This window comes from Protopterus annectens, chromosome 1.part1 (assembly GCF_019279795.1).
Source record: "Protopterus annectens isolate FY-2018-M chromosome 1.part1, PAN1.0, whole genome shotgun sequence".
In the NCBI taxonomy this organism is placed as follows: domain Eukaryota; kingdom Metazoa; phylum Chordata; order Ceratodontiformes; family Protopteridae; genus Protopterus; species Protopterus annectens.
The window spans coordinates 572294722-572316306 of record NC_056726.1 but is presented as its reverse complement, the minus strand read 5'-3'; the positions used below and the strand labels follow the sequence as shown (position 1 = coordinate 572316306).

Sequence of the window (21585 nt, the reverse complement as noted above, 5' to 3'; positions counted from 1 at the left end):
ACAATCCAGCTAGGCACTCCAAGATTTGCAGTCCCAAGAAAGCTGGCTTGGGTAGCCGTGCACTGTTTCAACACCCATATCAGGGACCTAAATTTACACCAACAAATAAGTCTCACTGATCCTAACTCAATGTATTCCCAGCCTATGAAATAAGTTACCACAAGAGGTAAAGCAAGTACGACTACTTTGTCTGCCTTTAAGGCTAGTCTTGATGACTGGATGGGTAGACCCAAATGTACACCAGGAGTATCATGTATGACCCTGCTTGATTTGGGAAATGGACTTTATTAGGCAGCAGAGTACCAAGGTTGGAGCGAACACAGTTTTGTCTCGGGTGCAAGGTGTTAAAGACAGCAATCCTGAAGTGCTGTTGCTCCATTCTTCTTTCTGTACCGGCATTTCTCATGAGTCTTGTAGGGGTGTGTCTGGGAGGGGGTGTGTGCTCCAGACTGCCATTAGCAGCCTATCAGAGATGCTCTTTTTATGGTACCTCCAATGATGGGTTGTGGCAGGGAGGGGGAGTGTGCTACAGACTGCAGTGAGCAGTCTATCGGTGCTGTCTCCCTCCCCCAATTCCAAAGAAGAGCTGTGGCAGGGAGAATGTGTGCGTTTCAGACTGCTGTGAGCAGTCTATTAGAGCTGCCCCATTTTTGTGTGCTCTTCCAAGGAAGAGCTGTGGCAGGAAAGAGGCCAGGGTCTTGGAGGGGGCATGTGTCTGGGAAGGTGTGTGCGCTCCAGACTGCCATGAGCAGTCAATCATAGCTGTCATTTTTACTTTGGCTCTTCCAGTTGAGCAAGGGAGTGGGGTGTTAGTTCAGGGTCTGGCCCTCTGGCCCAAGGTGCTTGTTCAGCCAGCTACCCCTCTGCTATTAAGTTCTCAAAAAGGATGACTACTTAAAGGCTTATGTGGCTTTATCTCTCATGGTCTCAAGTGACTACTTCTCTAGTATTGTTCCTATACTTGAACTTGTTAGAATTAGTGTAAGTTATACACAAGAACCCAGTAAGACAAGTACAAACAGTTTTGGTCTCACAGAGGGTTTCCCAGTGAGAGTGGGTGTGCATTAGGGTTCAACTCCAAACCCACTCCTGCTTATACTGGTGACGGACTACATCAGCAGACACAACAGAGGACAGACTCTGAACAGGGACGTTAGTAAACGATAGGGGACTAAAACGAAAACATGAAAGCCCACAGGATGAGATAGAGTACAGACAAGATAGTGGTCATGGCATTAGTGCTAAATAAGTTCTAACATGGAAAAGCTACGGGAAATAACTTCCAACATGGAAAGGAAAACAGCGCAACTGAAGGTCATCTAAGCAGCAGTGTTAACCCTGATGGCTACCAAAGAGCTACGACAGAAACACAATAAAGTTAAACTGGAAGAAAAAAAGGAAAATAAAACTTCAGCCAGTATGTGTAAACTCAATAATTAAGGTGTGCGCGCTTACATTTACTAAACAGAAAAAGTTAAAATGTGTGTGCGTTTACTGTATTACACAGAATAATTAGTTACGGCTGTTCTTACGTTGCAGCAGCAGTAGGCGAGCTGAAGGAAAGGAGGAGGACAATCTCCAACCATTTGCTGGAAGGCTTCCACGTCCAAACCAAAGTCCTGCAAAATAAGAGAGAATAAATTACTGTGTGTACTACCCTATAATTCGCAAATAACTAAAACTACCTATTTCTTATTTATTTACTACATGCCTGGATATACTGAAAAAGCACCAGAGTAATCAACAGCTGAGAATAAACACAAACCGTACCACTGACAGCTTAATTTAGGTTACACATTGCTTAACCGGGTAGGCAAATTGGTTCTTCTCAGTCCCTTGTCAGCCATGAGCTCTCTGACAGTAGAAAGGATACGTGCAATAAATATGGAAAGTTTACAGAAGCCAATCCAACTTGGGAGGATTGGTTCTTCTCAGTCCCTTGTCAGCCATGAGCTCTCGGACATTAGAAAGGATACGTGCAATAAATATGGAAAGTTTACAGAAGCCAATCCAACTTGGGAGGAGGGAAGAAACAGTAGTATCCACAGAAACGTAAAGCATATACCAGAGAGAACATAAACTTCAATCAACTACATCAGGATTACACCTCAAACCTTACAGCTAAGGGACAGATGCATCGGCCACAGAACCACAGTGCTGACTACGGCTGATCTTTTAGTTCAATAAAAATTTTATGTAGACTACATTACCCTTCATCTCCTGCCTGCAATACCTGGTTATCTTCATTGCTACTCAGTTAAATGTATACTGTTGTATCTAATTTGAGACTGTGCAAAAGTTATGACACTTTCTAGATGACTATTCCTTGCAACCAGCCTTGACACTTGCAGAGAATTTAGTTGTATGGATTTCTTCTCATACTTTTACTTAACTGCTACCACAGCAATGACGGTTACCTTCACACTACACTACAGTTGACTGAGGTGAAACTACTTGAGGATGAAAAAAATGATCAAAGGCATAACACCAAATGCTGTTTTCCACATGAAATCACTGCCAGTATGTGCAAGTAATGATTCACTTGTTTAGGGAGACTTCACCCTTCTTGAACTGGTTCAACCACAGAGTTTGTATGTATATATATATATATATATATATATATATATATATATATATATATAATATATATATATATATATATATATATAAAAAGTTTGTAGGTGTAGGGGCTTGCCCCCATATTGTGTGTGTGTGTGTGTGGGGGTGCTTGCCCCCTGCAAAAAACAAACCCGTTTTTCCCCCTTCTGTGCTTTAGGCATTTTTTTTCCCATCATTTTGGCCAAATGGCTTTCAGGAAGTCGGCATTTTACAGTAGAACTAAAGCTTTCTCTCCCTCTCTCTCTTTTTTTTTTTACCCATTGGCATGTAAAAAACTGCCTATAGCTTGTACTATCCACTGAAATCACGTAGTTAAACAGCAACACACAATACATAGATACTTACATGTAGAATAACTAGAAGGAATGTGAACCATTCAATACCTGGGGCAGTAATCCATAAATGGAAAAGAAAGGAAACGTCAAAGAATGGTCAAAGAAATGATTACAATGTGGAATAAAGACTCTAAATGGGTTTCTTTTTATTGTTTAAAAGACTCAATTCATTAAGTCCTGTGTAAAAATAAATCCAATGTAATGCATAAAGCACTGGGATTACACTCCATTACTGCGAGAAATACAAGCTTACCAAACACAAGCTTCTTTGTTAGGCGTCCCTGAAGTGCTGTTAAGATTGGGTCTTGTACTAGGAGTGACAGCAGACAATGACAGCTGGCAAGACCTGTGGTAGAGTGTAAAGGCTAAAATGGTCTGAGATGATTTTCTGAGAAAAAAATATACAGTGTGAAGGTAAAGCTGCTAGATATCTTGTTGTGCCACACATACAAAGAGTGCTACAAATAACATACAAAGAGTGTTAGAAATAACATAAAAAAGTGTGCTAGAAATAACATAAAAAGTGTTAGAAATAACATACAAAGAGTGTTAGAAATAACATAAAAAGTGTGTTAGAAATAACATAAAAAGTGTTAGAAATAACATAAAAAGTGTGCTAGAAATAACATACAAAGACTGTTAGAAATAACATAGAAAGTGTGCTAGAAATAACATAAAAAGTGTGGTAGAAATAACATAAAAAGTGTGGTAGAAATAGCATACAAAGTGTGCTAGAAATAACATACAAAGACTGTTAGAAATAACATAGAAAGTGTGCTAGAAATAACATACAAAGAGTGTTAAAAATAACATAAAAAGTGTGGTAGAAATAACATAAAAAGTGTGCTAGAAATAACATAAAAAGTGTGCTAGAAATACCATACAAAGACGGTTAGAAATAACATACAAAGAGTGCTAGAAATAACATAAAAAGAGTGTTAGAAATAACATAAAAAGTGTTAGAAATAACATAAAAAGTGTGCTAGAAATAACATACAAAGACTGTTAGAAATAACATAAAAAGTGTGCTAGAAATAACATAAAAAGTGTGGTAGAAATAACATAAAAAGTGTGGTAGAAATAACATACAAAGTGTGCTAGAAATAACATACAAAGTGTGCTAGAAATAACATAAAAAGTGTGTTAGAAATAACATAAAAAGTGTGCTGGAAATAACATACAAAGAGTGTTAGAAATAACAAAAAGTGTGTTAGAAATAACATACAAAGAGTGTTAGAAATAACATGAAAAGTGTGTTAGAAATAACATAAAAAGTGTGCTAGAAATAACATAAAAAGTGTGCTAGAAATAACACACAAAGACTGTTAGAAATAACATAAAAAGTGTGCTAGAAATAACATACAGAGTGTTAGAAATAACATAAAAAGTGTGTTAAAAATAAAATAAAAAGTGTGCTAGAAATAACATACAAAGAGTGTTAGAAATAACAAAAAGTGTGCTAGAAATAACATACAAAGAGTGTTAGAAATAACATAAAAAGTGTTAGAAATAACATACAAAGAGTGTTAGAAATAACATAAAAAGTGTGGTAGAAATAACATAAAAAGTGTGCTAGAAATAACATAAAAAGTGTGCTAGAAATAACATACAAAGTGTGCTAGAAATAACATAAAAAGTGTGCTAGAAATAACATAAAAAGTGTGCTAGAAATAACATACAAAGAGTGTTAGAAATAAAAAGTGTTAGAAATAACATACAAAGAGTGTTATAAAAAGTGTGCTAGAAATAACATACAAAGAGTGTTAGAAATAACATAAAAAGTGTTAGAAATAACATAAAAAGTGTGCTAGAAATAACACACAAAGACCGTTAGAAATAACATAAAAAGTGTGCTAGAAATAACATAAAAAGTGTGTTAGAAATAACATAAAAAGTGTGCTGGAAAACATAAAAAGTGTGCTGGAAATAACATACAAAGAGTGTTAGAAATAACATAAAAAGTGTGCTAGAAATAACATAAAAAGTGTGCTGGAAATAACATAAAAAGTATGCTAGAAATAACATAAAAAGTCTGCTGGAAATAACATAAAAAGTGTGCTGGAAAGAAGATTCATTCTTTAGAGCTCCACTTTATTTCCAACTGCTTGTTTGTTTGGCAGATCTGTGTTTTACTGGCTTTCAAAGGCTTTGAAATACACTAAAACACTTCATGCTCCTCCATATTTTTCTGCAACTTGCAGTACATGGAGCAGATAAAGCTTTGTGCACTACAAAGAACTATCATTGGGTCACCAGTCGTATCCCTCTTCTGTGTGTTCCTGACATGGAGGCCATGATTCAGTACTTCATCTTTGCTCTTGAAATTAATTTCTTGGCATTCACAACTTGAATTTTTAATAACTTGGTTATGGTCTGAGAATCGATCCAAGAGTCCTCTGAACTTAACAGTTGTACAGTACTAGTCATCTCTCTAAATTCATTTCCTGGGGGTCAGGGCATGGCCACACAAATGGAACACTTGCTAAAAAGGAGGACATCGACCCTATTCTAATGCAATACTTGGGGAAGGACAATGGGGCACTCAGATGTAACATGTCCATAGATTAGTCAAGCTTTAATGTTATTGGAGCTACTAAACATTTTTTAGCCACAACATTTAAAAATACTGAAAAAGTTCAGTTTTAGTTCAGACAGAGGAACAACACAAGGTAGTGATGACATCTTTGATTTTAGATACTAACACAGGATTGCTATCTTCACTTTAAACTCACTGCCTGGAAATACTGAACTTCTAAATTAAACAGGCTGAGTGGATTTTCTTGTGCATTTATATAGCTACACCTCAACAAAACTTTGATATTTTTCTTTAATCCTTCAAGACAAGACACTACGATGAATGTGCAAGTGGCCTAAAAAAGAAACGGCTACATCAACAATGTGTGAATGTTAGCCTATACCAGCCAAAAATAACAGAAGCTTCCTTACTGTATCGGTTGATCTCTGACACTAACACAAATTAACAGAAATGCTCTTCTTTCCATAAGATTCTGCAGATAAATGAACCTTTTGTTTTAAGTTAATAGTTCCTGCTTTACTTAGAGTATTCTAACCAAATGAATTAAAAACCTACAGAGACTCAACGGGCAGAAGATAAACTGGCAAGAACAGAACAAACAGCTGGGAAAGGAGATGGTGGTAAAGGCACGAGCAACCAGTCAGCAGTTGTAGAACAGCCAGTGATTGGCACTTGAGATTTGCTGCAAAAGTCCTCTATCCTGCTTTCAAAAAAGAGACGAGTCAGTTTTCAAAAAGTGTAACACTCCATAAAAAATGCAGTGACAACTTTGAATGAGGACACCATTAAAAAACAAATACATGCTTTCATAGCAAAGGATGTGAAAGTCTGAAATGTGAACTGCATTCTGAATAACATCTTAAATCACTGAAATCAATATGCACTTGAAAAAATATATTTCTGATTAATATAAAAGTGCTAAGTATTATATTGGCCAAAATTTTACTTAAAAGTGAAAGATTATTTTTAACTAAATGGGGAGACCTATGCTGCAGACTGATAAAAAGTGCCTGTTTTCAAAGTGTAAACTCTCTTCATGTTGCTCTTGTTTCTAATAAAAGTACTATGATACTGTAGAAGGAAAGACGGAGAACTAAATAATGAAAGAAAAGGGAAGCTAATATATTATGTGATGGAAACCAACAGACAGTATTGTATAACATTTATTTCTGATTATGCATGTGCTAAGACTAGGAATGCCTGCAAAATCATTTTGTTAACCAAAAGAGGACAGAAAGAAAGATTCACAAAAATATTGCACTAGAAAGACTAACTGCAGGTGTTGGCTTGGTATAACTGAAAATATGAACACTGGAAGGTATTTTGGAATCACTACGATCTAGAACAACCACTAAGAAAATAATGACTGCATTTCACTTTCTTGTCATATTTGGCATGTTGTTAATCTAACAGTCTGGCAGTTGGCTTAGTAAGGAGCTGTTAAAGAGCTGTTTCCTGTGGTCCAGTGGTGCAATGTTTGATTCCCTTAGCCTTCCCTGCCTGTGTCCCTGTGAGCAAGTCACTTAAGACACCACTCCAAGGCTGAGTATGAAAAATATCCATGGACATAAGTACTCTACCCCAGAAAACAAATCCATATAAAATAAATTTGTCCAGACTGGCATGGCTCTGGTGCTCTTGGAATGTAATTTACCTTCCTTGATAAGCTCAACTAGTTTTCAAGATGGTGGAGGAGTTGTATCTGGATAATAAAACTCAATACTTTAAAAGCAGCTGCAGCACCTGAAATATTTACTGGCTATTTAGCAACACACTGTTTGTTTACAGTATCAGCTCTATGGCATTGCAAAAATACATATATAGTTAAGTTGTTTGTTTCTTGAAGAGGGAGCGGTTTGTACATGTTAGAGAGACAGACTGTTCATTTGAAACAACACTTCAGAAATGTATATAAAAGGATACAGAGTGATTAAACACAATGAAGGACCTGTTTATAACAAAAAGATACAGAGCACAAGTTAAGTAGAATAAAAAGAAGTCTTTACTTTGACAACATTTTGTTTGGAACATAAATGGGTTTGTTGATGAGAAAAAACAATACAGGGTACTGACCTATATTTACAATAGTAATGCAGATGTAATAATGTTACAAGAAGCAGAACTGAATATATAAAGGGTAGTTATACACTTACTATAACACTACAGTCTTTCATCCTTGTGTGTTCGATACAACTGACAGAACTATGGACCACCTGTCAGATCCATGTTGGCAAAACTAGTGCTCCAGCCTTGAGCTCCTCTAAATTTCTGCTTCCCACAATGCATCTGTGACACTACCAAAGACTGAGGGTGATGTTAATGGCATTTCCTGAAAGAAGAACAAACTTCCAGATCTTTCACAGATAACTAGACAGAGGAAGGAAAGAGGACTGTCATATCAGGTGAACAAGGATGAAAGGATCAAGCATTATGTTAACTACATAACTACCACATCCTACTCCTGACAATCCAAATGATGGGTCAGAATCCCTTGTTACTGAAGCACTTGGGTGGTATCAAAACATGAGACTTTTGAGGATATGGGCAACAAAGGAAGCCCTTAACCTCGAGATTAGATCTAACTTCGAATGTTTGCAAAAGGTATGCATGGTAGACCAAGATGATGCAGCAAAAATATCAATAAAATTCCTGAAGAAGGCTGTAGAGGTAGCAACCACTCCCGCAGAATGTGCATTTGGCCTCTTTTACAATGGTTAATTATGGCTAGAATAAACACAGAAAATGCAGTCAGAAAGTCTCCTGGACACAACTGAATTGAATACATTTGAATCCAGCTTGTTATTAGCAAAGTAAACAAATGGTTGAGGCTCTTTTTTGACTGATTTGGTACGGTGCTAATAAATTCATAACTGACTGTGAATTTCCACTGTATGCAGATTGTATTCCTTGATGTTAGCATAATTAGGGAAAAATACTGGTTGATGGATGGGTTGATTTAAATTTGTTTCATGTGCCATCTTATGACAAAGGAGAGGTTAAGTATGCAGGGAAACACTGTTTTTGTGAAAAATCAAGTATGGTCAAACTACTGACAAGGTATGGAACTCCGAAACTTTTTTGGCTGAATTTACGACCACCAAAAACAAGACTTTATAAAACACAAACTTGAGTTGAAGAGAAAAAGCTAGTTCAAAGGACAGCTTTGTCAATGCCTCTAGAACGAATGCTTCAAGATGGTACTGCTTCTTTACTGGGGGGGGGGGGGGGGGGCACTGAGGTGAAAAATGACTTTCAAGAAGGCTTTAGAGCCTATGAGAAGCTAAACAGTAAGCAATTCCAAAATGAAAACAAACTAGAAATTGCAGCCAACTGTACCTTTTACAAAGGAAAAACGGAACCTGAAATTGTGCATACTTGCCAAGAAGTGCAAAATTTCTGCAATGGAAGTGGTAGATGGATTAATGATTTGAACTGATGATGTTGTATCTTTCAGCTTTTCCCGGTTAGAGGTCGCCACAGTGTAACTCCGGTCCGCTAATGATTGGCAGTAGATTTTTATGTACCGAGTTGCCAGCCCTGAAGCACAACCTTCAACGAAGGTACGCCCATTCACGCATGTCTCCACACAGAAGACGCTTTAGCTGAGAATCAAACAGGAGAATGTCTTACTGTGAGGCGATGACGCTACCCCAGCACCACCACCGTAGTTATGTTTTGAACTGATGTCCAAGCTGTAAATCATTTCCATTTACTGTGGTAGATCTTTCAGGCAGGCTCTTTCTAGGAAGAAAGAAATAATTCAAACTACTTTGTTAGATAAATGAAGGGCCACTGGCCAACATGGTAACTGTAAAAAAAAAACAAAAAAACAAACAAAAAAAAGCTAGTTTTAGATTGTAAAGCTCCGGGTAAGTCATCTCACATGGGTGTATAACAGATCCTTCCCAGGATCTAAAAGCCAAGGGGGTTCTTTAAAGCAAGACAAAACTAGAGGAAACCAAATATGTCAGGCCAGTATGGGACAATGAGGATAACTGTTGCTCTTCAACTTTGCACTTGAATTGGGTTAGGGAGGAAACTCTGCTTCACATGGAAGGGGAGGCTGTACCACAGACAGGGTAGTCTCTAGGATACATACCTATCTCTCCAGCAGGTCCTATTTATATCACAGGCAAGGTTTAAGTCTTTAGAACGAGTAATTCTGGTGCTGTTTGTTTTGTGGATATGCATGAGGTCCATCTGAGTGGGGTCTGACAATGCCCTGTATGCCAAGCATAGATCTCCCCTCAAAAGGTCTGTTGGACACTGAATACAGGGATAGGACCCTGAGCCGGTCTGCACAGGACATTACTTATACCCTGTATTCTTTTAGTGAGGAACCCCTGTGGACTTTCCAGTTGTTGGATATGCCTGGTTAGGTACATACCAAAGGGGGCACTGTACTCAATGATAGGTCTGATGAATGCCGAATACAATGGAACAATGACTTCCTTGGACTTAGATGCCATAGATTTATTTATAAGCTGTGCAACACAGAATGATTTCCTCACCACTGTAGACATGTGATGATCAAAGGCTAGATTACTATCTGTATGTGTCCCTAAGTCCCTGACTACTGGGTCAACTCTAAGGGTGTGTTGTCAATATGACAGTTACCAGGGATGGATGACTTCCCAAAGGATACTATTATGCATTTCTTGGCATTTAGTTTTAGTCCATGGCTCTGACATCAGTTGCTTGTCTGTGTCAGCCCCTCCTGGAGAACATTTGTGTCAGTGTGAGATTCAACGACAGCTCCTAATTTGCCATCATCTGCAAATTTAGTCAGCCAGAGACCATTGACATTAAAAGGTAAGCACAAAGCTTTGGTTGAACGAACACTTTAGGTTAGTACTAGGCTAACTCCCCCTGTGAGCCATTTTAAGCCTAGCCAAGTTTCCCCATGTGAGAATCAAACCCTGCATCGTGTGTTTGTAAGGTAAACACCTTAACCATTATGCCAAACTCCCATCTACTAAAATGTATAACCACTGCACACAGACAAGACAGGCGCACTGCTGCAAGGGGATATATTTATACATACTCACAGACTTGCCCTTTCTGAGATTAGAACCCCTATCATCTAGTAGTATATACTATAACACTATGTACTTATTGTATGCGCCATGGAGCTAATTGCTTCTTAGTCTGAAATTCTCTGCTGGGCAGATGAACAGTGGCTGTATCTTCTGTAACCTCTCTCTCTCTTTTTTTTTAGTTACTGCTGGAACCAATGAAGGGACATTTCAATAATTGTCTGTCCTGGGGGAAGGGGTCTCAATATCTTATCTAACTTCTAGGGTATGGATTCACAAGTATCTAGCTCTTGCCATGCTTTCCTGACTGACAGGTCAATTAGATGATAGTCTGCCAGAACAGCAACCCAAGAAATAGAAGGTGCTAAGCCTTAGGCCTCAAAAAGGGTCTGCTAGCCAATTTTCCCTCTTGCAGATTATATAAAGAATTTCACCAAATTTAACATCCACCGGAGGGGACTGCAGTGAACCTTCTCAATCCTCAAAGTCTGTGTCTGAAGTGAATGACTGAAGGCCCCAAGCAATAAACACACTCCCTGTGGGCATCAGACAGGGGAATCATCCATCTACAGTAAGTGCATTTTTAAAAACCTTGAGGATTCTGCTCAGACATCATGTAAAAAATCACAGAAAAACTGAAAGAGAGAAACTTTTTTTTAAGGAAAGAAGAAATAAGAGAGTACTAGCCACAAAGAAATGCTATTAAGGAGGGGAAAGGAAACTAACCAAATTAGCCTGAAAAAGTGAGAGGGAGGTCAACTACAATTTTATTTTTCTTTATTTTATTTTACATTTGTTGACCGGGCTAGTCTAGCTGGATATATGTCCATTTTCAGTAGAGGCCCGGGGAGAAAAGCTCCAAGGGTAAATTACAGATATAAAAAACATATAGGAAACAGAACATAGACATTGGTAAATACAATTTTTACAAAAAAGCAGCAAGTAGGGAACATTAATTTAAAAATTTCAAACAAAATATCATGTATGAATTTTTTTTTTTGTCAGAAAGCACACATACAAAGTTAATGTAAGGATAGAGAGGATAGAAGAGGAAGGAGTGAGTTAACCTGGGTTGGTGCAGGAGCATAGCCAGTGTTTGTTGAGATGATTTACATACAAGGTATTTAGAAGTAAAGAAAAGGAAAATTATTCACAAAAAGAAGTAAACGCGGTCACAAATGGAGGAAGCTCAAGAGCCAGGCGAACTTGCTGCTGAAGCCAAGTGAGGCAAATGAGATCTGAGGTATGTTAGGGGAGTGGGGCATTGTGGGTATAGGGAGGAGATGAAGTCAGGAAGGTCAAGTTGTAGAAAAGTAGCCTATGAGACCCACTGGTTAATGCAATGAAGAGGACAACAGATCAGGAGACTAATGTAAAAGGATCTGAACCATGAAAACACATCTGATGATAGGATCAGATCGTGCACTTACACAAATTAAGATCTGTAAGCAAGTAAAAGTACATTCTGATAAACACTTATTTTCCACTATTCCTTTTGAAAAAGAAGTTATTTAGTGATTGGGTAGATGAAACTAACTTAAATGTTATTAGAGTTAAATCTATGCATTAAAATCCTTGCAAAGAAATGGGATAATTGTTAAGATTTTTATTTATTTAACATTTGTTTACTGGGAAAGTCAGACTTGGAATGAAGCCAATTTTCAGTGGAGGCCCGGGGAGAAATGCTCCAGACACATGTCTTTGTAATGTGGGAGGAAACCGGAGCACCCAGAGGAAACCCACATTAACGCAGGGAGGACATGCAGACTCAGCACAGAAGGCATCCCAGCCAAGAATCGAACCAGAGAACCTCTTCTGTGAGGCGACAACGCAACCGCTGCACCACTGTGCCATCCTGATGATGAAGAAAAATGTGGCTGCAATGAATGTAAATAAGATATGGAATAAAAGCTACAGTAGTTATGCAGGGGGCTTAAAAAGTAACGGATTTACAAAAGGAAAAAAAAAAAAAACGTGGCACACTATACAAGAATGTTTAGAAAACATGAATGAATATAGAGCAATAGCTTTAAAACAATTATTTTTGGTAACAACCCTAGGAGCAGTCACATTTTGTGACTCGATGTTTGAGGCAAGAAAGGACTGAAAGGATGCTTACTAAAATCCGGAATTATGAGAATGGAAAGGTAGAAGCGAACCCACAAAAACTATGAATGTAAAGGTGATTTATTACAGTACACTATGCACGCAACATGTAGAGATTGAGACTAACACACAAGAAACTGCAACATACTTTAGACAAGTAACTTACTCGGTTAACAAAAGTAGAAAGACTTCAATCATATAGCAGGATACAAATTAAATGAATCTAAAACAAATGCTATAGTGATGATTTATGCCCCAATACATGACTTTGTAAAGAAATTCTCCTTTTTGTGGAGTGATGACAGGATGAAGTCTTGGGCATTTGGTTGTAACAGGATGTTGACCAAGCAGCTAAGGAAATGCAGGAAGAAACTATAAAAGATTATAGGCAGGACTAGACTATGGAAATTCTCACAGCAACAGATAAGATACAAGTGATTCAGATGTTTTTAGTTCAGCTAGTTCCTTATGTAGGTTAGGCTTATGTATCACTCAATCGAGACACCAGATAAGGATGAATATGAAAGAGGAAATTAAGGAGTTTCTTTGGGATATCAAAGGGAAAGAGTGCAATGGAAAAGACATGCTGGCAAAGAAAAAAAAAAGGTAATTTTGGGTTTCCAAACAAGGAGACATAAGGCCTCAAAACTTACATTATTTGATTAAGGAAACAGACTACTGGCAAAGATGAAAGCATATAACAGGCATAGCTCTCAACAAGATAACAGGATCACATTTGAGTAGATCTAAAAAATTAATATAAATATCATTATGTATAGTCTTGTACACATACAAATATTATGCAAGTTTTTAGGTTAGAGGATGTTAGACTTTGGAAAAATGCATAATCGTCAATAGGTTTCACTATATAAAGCAAGAAGAAAGACACAAGAAAAAATGTCATGAGTATTTGGTGAAGAAAGAAAACTGAGAATTTAGCAGATGATGATAAAAAAAGAGATGAAGTAATAAAATCGGAGGAGACTCGGAGGTTGAAAAGTAACTTTGTTAAATCACACATAGATTTTATAACTAACTCTAGAACAGAAATTTTAGACCAGAAAAGAGTAAGTAGAGATATAAGGCATTATTAGACTGGAGAAGACAATGCAGTACAAAGGCAAAAATGGCATGGAGGATACTATTAAATAAAGATAGTACAGATAAGTAGTTGAGGGAAATGGGTCTTAATCTTAGATATGCAACTAAATCAAGAAAATTTAGAATTTTTGTAAGGAAATGTTTATCCAAATATTTCTATGCTCCCTACAAGACCAGAAAAATGTTCATGTAAAACAAGAGGCATATGTTGGAGATGTGACAGTCCAGAAAGAGATTCTTAGGAGCATACATTTTGGGAATGTAAGGAGTTGCTTCAGTGCAAACATGACTTAAATAATATGCTATGACTTATACCTGGAGAAGTTAACTTCATTACAGAGTTATTTTTGTTGAGCTGGGTTAAAATAATAGGCTCATAGGGAAATGTAAGACTAGCTGCCCTTGAGGACTATTTTAAGGCTAGCCAGATTATTTTTTCTGCTCAAATTAACCTGCCCATTTGATTAGAGACTGGCCACACCCATCCTATGGACAATAATTATACAATACCCTAAACAGAGATCATACAATAGATAATATGATGGAACCCACGCATGGGATAAAGCATTTAAGAGCTGCGTCCATTAGTAGTACAGGGTGCAATCCTCAGGTAAATTTTCTCTTTTGCAGCCCTAGGCCCAAATTGCACTTGAATATTGACAGGGCTGAACTTTGTTTTATGTGGACGGGGAGTCTATTCCAGAGCAGCGGTATACTCTGGGAGATGTACATGTCCCTCCAAACCAGTCTGTTGATGTTGCTGAAGAGGTTTAGATCCTTACTTTGAGTATTTCTGACACCATTTGAGATGATGTGCAATAAATTCATCAGTACTGGGTTGAAGGATGCCTTGTATGCCAAACACAGGTCACCTTTTAGGAGTCTGTAGGATACAGAGTATAGTAACAGGGCTTTGAGTTGGTCCACATAGGACATGTTGTTTAGGACTTGTATCTTTTTAGTAAGTTATCTCTATGGGCGTTCCAGTTGTTGCACGTGTCTGGACAGATGCATGCCAAAGGAGGCATTACATTCAATGAGTGGCCTAATAAGGGCTGAGTAAAGGGGGACAATGACATCCCTAAATCTAGAAGCAATCCATTTGTTCATAAGCTGTGCAATATAGAAGAACTTTCTTACAACAGACACATGTTGGTCAAAGGTTAGGTCATTGTCCAAGTTCCCAAATCCCAAACAATTGTGTCAACTCTTAGGGGTGTACTGTCAGTGTGGTAGTTCCCTAGGGTAGATAGCTTCTCAAAGGATACAATAATGCATTTTTTGGCATTTAGTTTCAGTCCATGATTTTAGCACCAGTTACTTATTTGGGACAAATCTTCCTGCAGGTTGACTAAGTCACTTGGGGGAGTCAATGACTGCTTCTAGATTACAGTCATCTGCAAACTTCGTCAGACAGAGCCCATTCATATCGGCTTTTACTTCAGAAAAGTAGAAGTCAAACAGTAGTAATCCCAGCACAAAATCCTGGGGGACACCACTGGTGACTGGTCTCTTTGTGGAGGTAACTTCCCTTGTTTTGATTTCCTGCATCCTATCTGTGATCCAGTTGGCAATCTAGTGGGCGACATAGTGGTTTATTCCCAGGTTATTTACCAATTTTTTTTTACTATAACTGAGTGGAGAATTGTGCCAAAAGCTTTGGCCAGGTCGACCATTTTGCTTTCATTAACTGCTTTGGCAACATTTCAAAAAAAAAAAAAAAAAATCCATCAGGCTGAGTAAGCATTATATGCCCTTGACAAATCCAAACCGAGATGGGTTCAGTGTTTGGAGGTTCCCGTATGTGTTTGGAGGTTCCTGTATGTCCTGAATGATTACGTCCAAAAGTCTTTCCATGGCTTTGCCTGTGAGACTGGTCAGACTTATGGGTCTGTTGCATGTCCTCCCTTATGCGGGGGAATGACTGCAGCTGTTCTTCATTCACTTGATACAAAATCCTGTATGGAGATGGGGATTAAATTGTGCTTTTAGGGGTGTGCCTAAATCGTGTGTCATGCTATTTAAGATGCTTCCAGGGGTATTGTCAGTACCCATCAATGCTGTATTTTCTAGCTTCTTATAATTGTGGGTGACCCAGTTTCAGGTTAGACAGAGGGGAGAAAGGTGTAAAGTTAGAGCTAAACTTATCGGCAAGTACATTCGTTATATCTTCAGCCTCAGTTAAAAATAGAATATCCTTGTGTGTTTCAATAAAGGATACTCCATTTTTAACTCAGCTGTGGACTACCTACTACTTTATTTTGTAGTACTTACTGTAAAGTTCGAATTTTATTATTGAACTACGTGCGTTGCGTATTTCAAGGAGTGAACTTCACATCCTCCACACTGTGAAGTTTTTGCTCGGTTTGTTTTTGACCCAGTCGCATAATGGATTTTCTGAGATTTCGAGGGATACCACAGATTTTTCTTTTTGTAATTCCGGAGCTTAAGTTCAGTTGTAAACAATTAATCTGTGTGTTTAACTGTTTTTGCTTAATAAGCAATATTAAATCAAACATGGGATTAAGACTGATCTTCGATTTGCGTGCTTAACAATGCCAAGTTACTGATAACAATGTACGCAAGGAGTGTGACTGCTTTACTAGTGCTGCACAAACATAATGGAAAAGTACATATGTAAACTGATTATACTTCGACCCCCCCCCAAAAAAAAAGTATTCTAAACTATAACATTATTAACAGCAGTCAGTTATTTAAAATATAAAACATTCTAAAATTGACTAATACTAAGACAACTTTTTAAAACTTCTGCTGTAGGACTACTTATTTTCTGTAGTAAAGTTATTCAAACACAAGTATTAATATTTTAGTGTTGCTGCGTTATAACACTTCGGTTTTCAGATCCTCCGTTTTGTGGTCTTAACCCATCTATGTCTTGATCTTCACGGCTGCAGCAGGCTGTGCATGACTGTCAAGACATACAAAAAATAACCTGTGGTGTGTGCTTGCATGTATATGCACATGTAGGCACATGTGCACAACAAAGTATGTTGCTTACCTTTCTCATGTTTGTGTTCGATTATACAGTTGCCCAGCACCAAAGCAAGTCCTGAGCATAGGTGTAGAGGCAAAAGGTTTTATATATATTTATATGCATATTTAGACACGAACACACACACAAACACACACACACACGCCATGCGCGCGCGTGTAAAGGACAGAAAAATTACAAGGACAGACCATTGAGTACTAACTGCAAGAAAGACTCAGTCAACTTAAAAGTCTTCACTGTGTAATACCTTAAGCCTTCTGCATTGGAGGCCCATTGGATATATGCAAATGACTGCTTAATGACATACCAGTATTTTGGCTACATGACTTCTGATTGAATGCTCAGGATTTTTTACTTTTTAAGTCTTTATGGGTGCATTTTTGCATATATCCCATGGAACTCCACCACAGGTAGTTTAAAGTAATACACAGTGAAGATGTGTGTGTGTGTGTCTCTATATATAAATATAAAACACAGGGCTGTAGCACTACTTGAGTTTGTGAATGTGAAAATGAGTAAAGATGCCCACTCTGACATGTGGAGGGAAAGATTACTGAAGGTACGTGTATGGTAGATAATTTAAAGCTTGGTTAAAAATAGACGCATACATCAACCTGGGGGAGCACTGGAATGAAGCCCTGACTACAGCAAGACAACCACAATGTGGTTATCAGTTCAGGCATGCAACTGAGCTGGCAGGGAGGGCAGGCATGTCTATCCTGAGGGGAAGGAGTGCTGATGCCACGCTGGAGGTGTGGCAGGGCAGAACAGGCATGGCTATCCTGTGTGGCACACCATTGGGCTACTTACTCTTCTTTGCTCACCCAGCTTGACGACAATGTCATTACACAGGGGAGAGACTTGGAGCTACAGAAAAAACTCCAGTGGCCTAATGTATACAGTACTGCCAGATGCCTCGGTCAATGTTCCACTTCCCTTCCAAACTTTCTGATGGCTGAGTAGTCCCAACCTGGAGGATTGTACCAGGGATAAGCTGTACATCCTATTCGCATTTCTAAACTGAAAAGCCTGAGGGGGGCATGATGTGACATAAGGAGGTATGGGGGCAGTTTAAGCAACTGATAGTCAAGCTTATACACAGACAAAAAACATTTTCATTCATATTTATAAATTATACTTAAACCCCGTATTACAGCACGTTATTTAGGGGCGTATCCCATTTTCTATTTGTTCCTGTGCAACGTTCTTTTTATACAGTGTATAAAGTTGAATTACTTGTTGCCATAGCTTGCAGATGCAGTCGCCATTAAGGAACATTTGGATATCACGTGCATAAATGATTTGCTACAATAATTTTTCTTTAAATGTTTTAATATGTAGATGTATATTTATTATTTGCAAGTAGGTTTCAGAAATCTGACTAAATGCTTAACTAATGCAGAAGGTAGTACTGTATTTGGATTTTGAAAAAGGAAGGGAACACCTGAACAGCCAAGGAAAATAAACTAGTTGTTTACTGCAAAATAACCCAGGTATGCATTCTTACGCATCTGTATTTTTTTGTGAATACCAATGTGCCGCACACAAAACTATAAGTAAAATGCACCACCTAATGACACCTCTTTCAAATAAAGCTGTGGAGAAACACTGCTGTAAAGATTGCTGAATGCATATAGCAAAACTGGAATGGGTTGTGTGGTGTTTTTTTTAAAATGCTAGCAAAATACATATGACAATATTTTTTGCACATTCCCAGGACCTTGTCCAAATGGTCCACTATGACCACCCAATAAACCCATTTGTTCTGGGAACATAGCAACCAGGCATTCCCAGATTGGGTGACAGTCCCATTGTACATTTCCTCTCACCAAGGAATCCTAATTAGCCATAACATTCTCTAGCAAGAGTCTGGTGGTAGGGAGTGGGCCAGCCTGCTGTTCTTGGGAGGTAGCTTATCCTCTTCCCATTGGAGGTACCGTCCTCTCCCCTAACATACAAAGCTATGTCAAATTCACAGCTGTTGGACATGCTCCACTTAAAGAAATACAATCCCGCCGAGCTACACTGTCTAGGGACCTAAACCTAGTCACCACAATAAACAGAACATGCTGGACTGATAGATTCCTGTCCTAGAGACTTCCCATACTCTGGAACAAACTACCTACCTATATCAAACAAAGCTCCTCTTTAGCACTCTTCAAGAAAAATCTTGATAATTGGATGGGAAATAGGAAATTCACCCCGGGGATCACCTCTGTGGGTCTGCTCGACAGGGGCACAAGAAAATAATTTTCTTGGGTGGCGAAAGCCAGGGTACCTTTTTGGCTAGGCTTGTATAGGCCCTAGGGCCAATAGCTTAGTACCTATCTATGAACCCTAGTTCTCTCCCCTTGGCCTCTTTCCTCCCTGAGGGATGTGTGCCTCTACGCTCTGGATTCCTTTTGGTTAAACTGGTACTAATCAACATGACAGGCCTGGCTCTGCTCTCTATCTAGTAACACCTGGTGTTCCTGCAAGAAGTAATCCTTGTGGTAGCCAGAGGGAATTCACCCCCCCCCAACCCCGATGGGTGAGACGGGCAGCAGACACTCACTCCCATCTTCCTTGATCAGTTCCTACAGGCACTAGAACCCCACAGTTCACACTCAGACCACCTGTGGCAAAGTGAGGGCTTTATCCCTCTACAACTCATGGTTGACTAACCCAACAGACAGTTTTGGAGCTATAAAGTCAGCAAATGAGACTGGTAGAAAACTGAGAAAATTAACTAAATTCAAGAAATGGAATAATAGATTATGGACACTACCAGTTTACAAAGGCATTTTTTTCTTTAAAATTAACCAGCTGGATGGCAATGTGTTACCATCACACAAACAGCAATGAATTACTGAGCTGTTCTTAGCAACAAATAATTACAACACAGGAGATGCAAAAACTGAAGCAATTAAAAAAGGAAGTTGAAGACTGATGAAGCCTCTCTTAAGAGAAATACTATCGTGTCTACAGCAGCAGCAACAGCCTGTTTGTCAAAACAGCATCCAGATAATGCCTTTCTACTGCACAATGCTATTCAATGCCCAAACGATGAGGGAGCATGACAAGTGATGTGAAAAGGAAAACTCATCATGAAAAACAAGAAGCTGCGATAACCCTATAAAACACCAAAGTCTTAAATAGGAAGGCTTAGTGCTACACAAAACATTTGACTAGTAAGTGGGTCACCAAACAGCAGCAATGAAACAAAAACTCCATGAAAAAAAATTACAAACACCAAGGTACAATGTTAGGATAATTCCAGCACAAAAATGTTACTCCCTGGCACCAAGTATACAAGATACCACACTGAATGAGATTACCTGAAGCACCTTGTTGTGCTGGCCAGAACTCTCAAGATTTGAGACTGACCAGTGAAATTCTTATATTGAGATCACTGGGAAAGTTACCAAAGAAAACTTACCATTCTGCCCTGGAAGAGCAGATGTTCATCACTGCAGATTAAACAGCATGGACAAAATGCTTTCTGCAGCCAAGAAACAAAATTACCTGTGTTCATATTCTCTGCAAAGCATTCTTAAAATTACGCTAACATGAAAAATAACAGCTTTTGAACTCATCAGCTAAGGCGAAAGAAGGCTAAAACTTTCTATATTACCAAGCAAACCAAGAAACATATACTGGTTTTATTTTACACACATCTCATCAATGTGGATCAGATATTTCACTTTGGAGCACAGAAACTGTATTCTTTAAGCAAATGTCACAAGACCAGACAGTTTGCAGAATGAATAAGGCAGCACCCTCTAAACACGAACTGAAGGCATTGTAACTTACTGAGCTTCAGTGTTCATTCTCAAGTCAGTGTCTAAACTGAATTCTCAAACATCAACATCTGCTTTCTCTAAAATCCTTCATCTGTAAAGCAAAACTAACACTACACTGGGTGATTACACATGCTTAAAAAAATCCTTACGTGTTCTACAATCTTATATTACTGCATTTATGTAGTACTGCAGTCTGAACAGCAGAGGGGACCAAAGAATTGCAAGACTCCTCTTATCCATCAAGATGGCCATCAACAGACAGTAGGAATAAGTAAGGTAAAGTGTTTCCCGCATGGGGCTACATATGCGGCTCATGGTCAGGGCTTCATCCCAGTGCATCACACAGCAGACCGTTTCAGAGCTATTATGAAAGGTCTGTTTTTGTGTCGTTAGGTCACCAGAAGACTATGATGGCCTGCAGTGAGCAAATTTTATAAGCATTACTGTTTCCTCTGCAGGATCTTAGGAATGGCTCTCTTAGAAACATAACTTCATGTTCCTCTTCCCCCTATTTTGGCTAATTAATTAGATCAACAGGCTTTGCTTTTAAGATTTCTACAAAGGAAAAAGGCAGTGTTTATTTTTAAATGTACACAAGGGATAATACAAATCGGTAACAAAATACACGTACTAACTTGTCTAGTAGATAGTTACCAAATAAACAGACTATGGTAGTCACATACATACCCTCTCAGCTATCCAGATTTTCACCTCATATTTTTGGTTTGTTCCTCATAAAATCTGTGGTTTTCTGGCAATCAATTGAGAAATGAAGTCACTAAATGACAGACAGATGAGTTTCAGACTTCATATTCTTCAGAAAATGCATGCTAACACAAGACCTTTTATTCTAGCAAATTTCTACGTTTATAAGAGCAATATTTAAAATTTATCTCTGTTTTTGGGCCTTTGTCCCCTCATCATGTTTGCTTTTGCCCAGATTTCCTGTGCTATGAGGATAAGAGGTATGCTCACATAGCCACGTACTTTTTGATTAAGCACTATTTGACTGCACTGTGGCACAAACTTCGACATGACAGTAAAGCTGGACTTCAGA

General features: G+C 38.4%; 1 protein-coding gene across 1 annotated transcript in view; it reads right to left on the bottom strand.

The window, feature by feature from the left end:
* The window catches only part of TESK1 (testis associated actin remodelling kinase 1), a 1265203-nt gene that overhangs the window by 90916 nt on the left and 1152702 nt on the right, over positions 1-21585 (bottom strand). The window contains exon 8 of the mRNA XM_044076820.1: positions 1533-1619. Coding sequence (XP_043932755.1) covers positions 1533-1619 — 87 coding nt within the window. The remainder of the gene's footprint in view (positions 1-1532; positions 1620-21585) is intronic.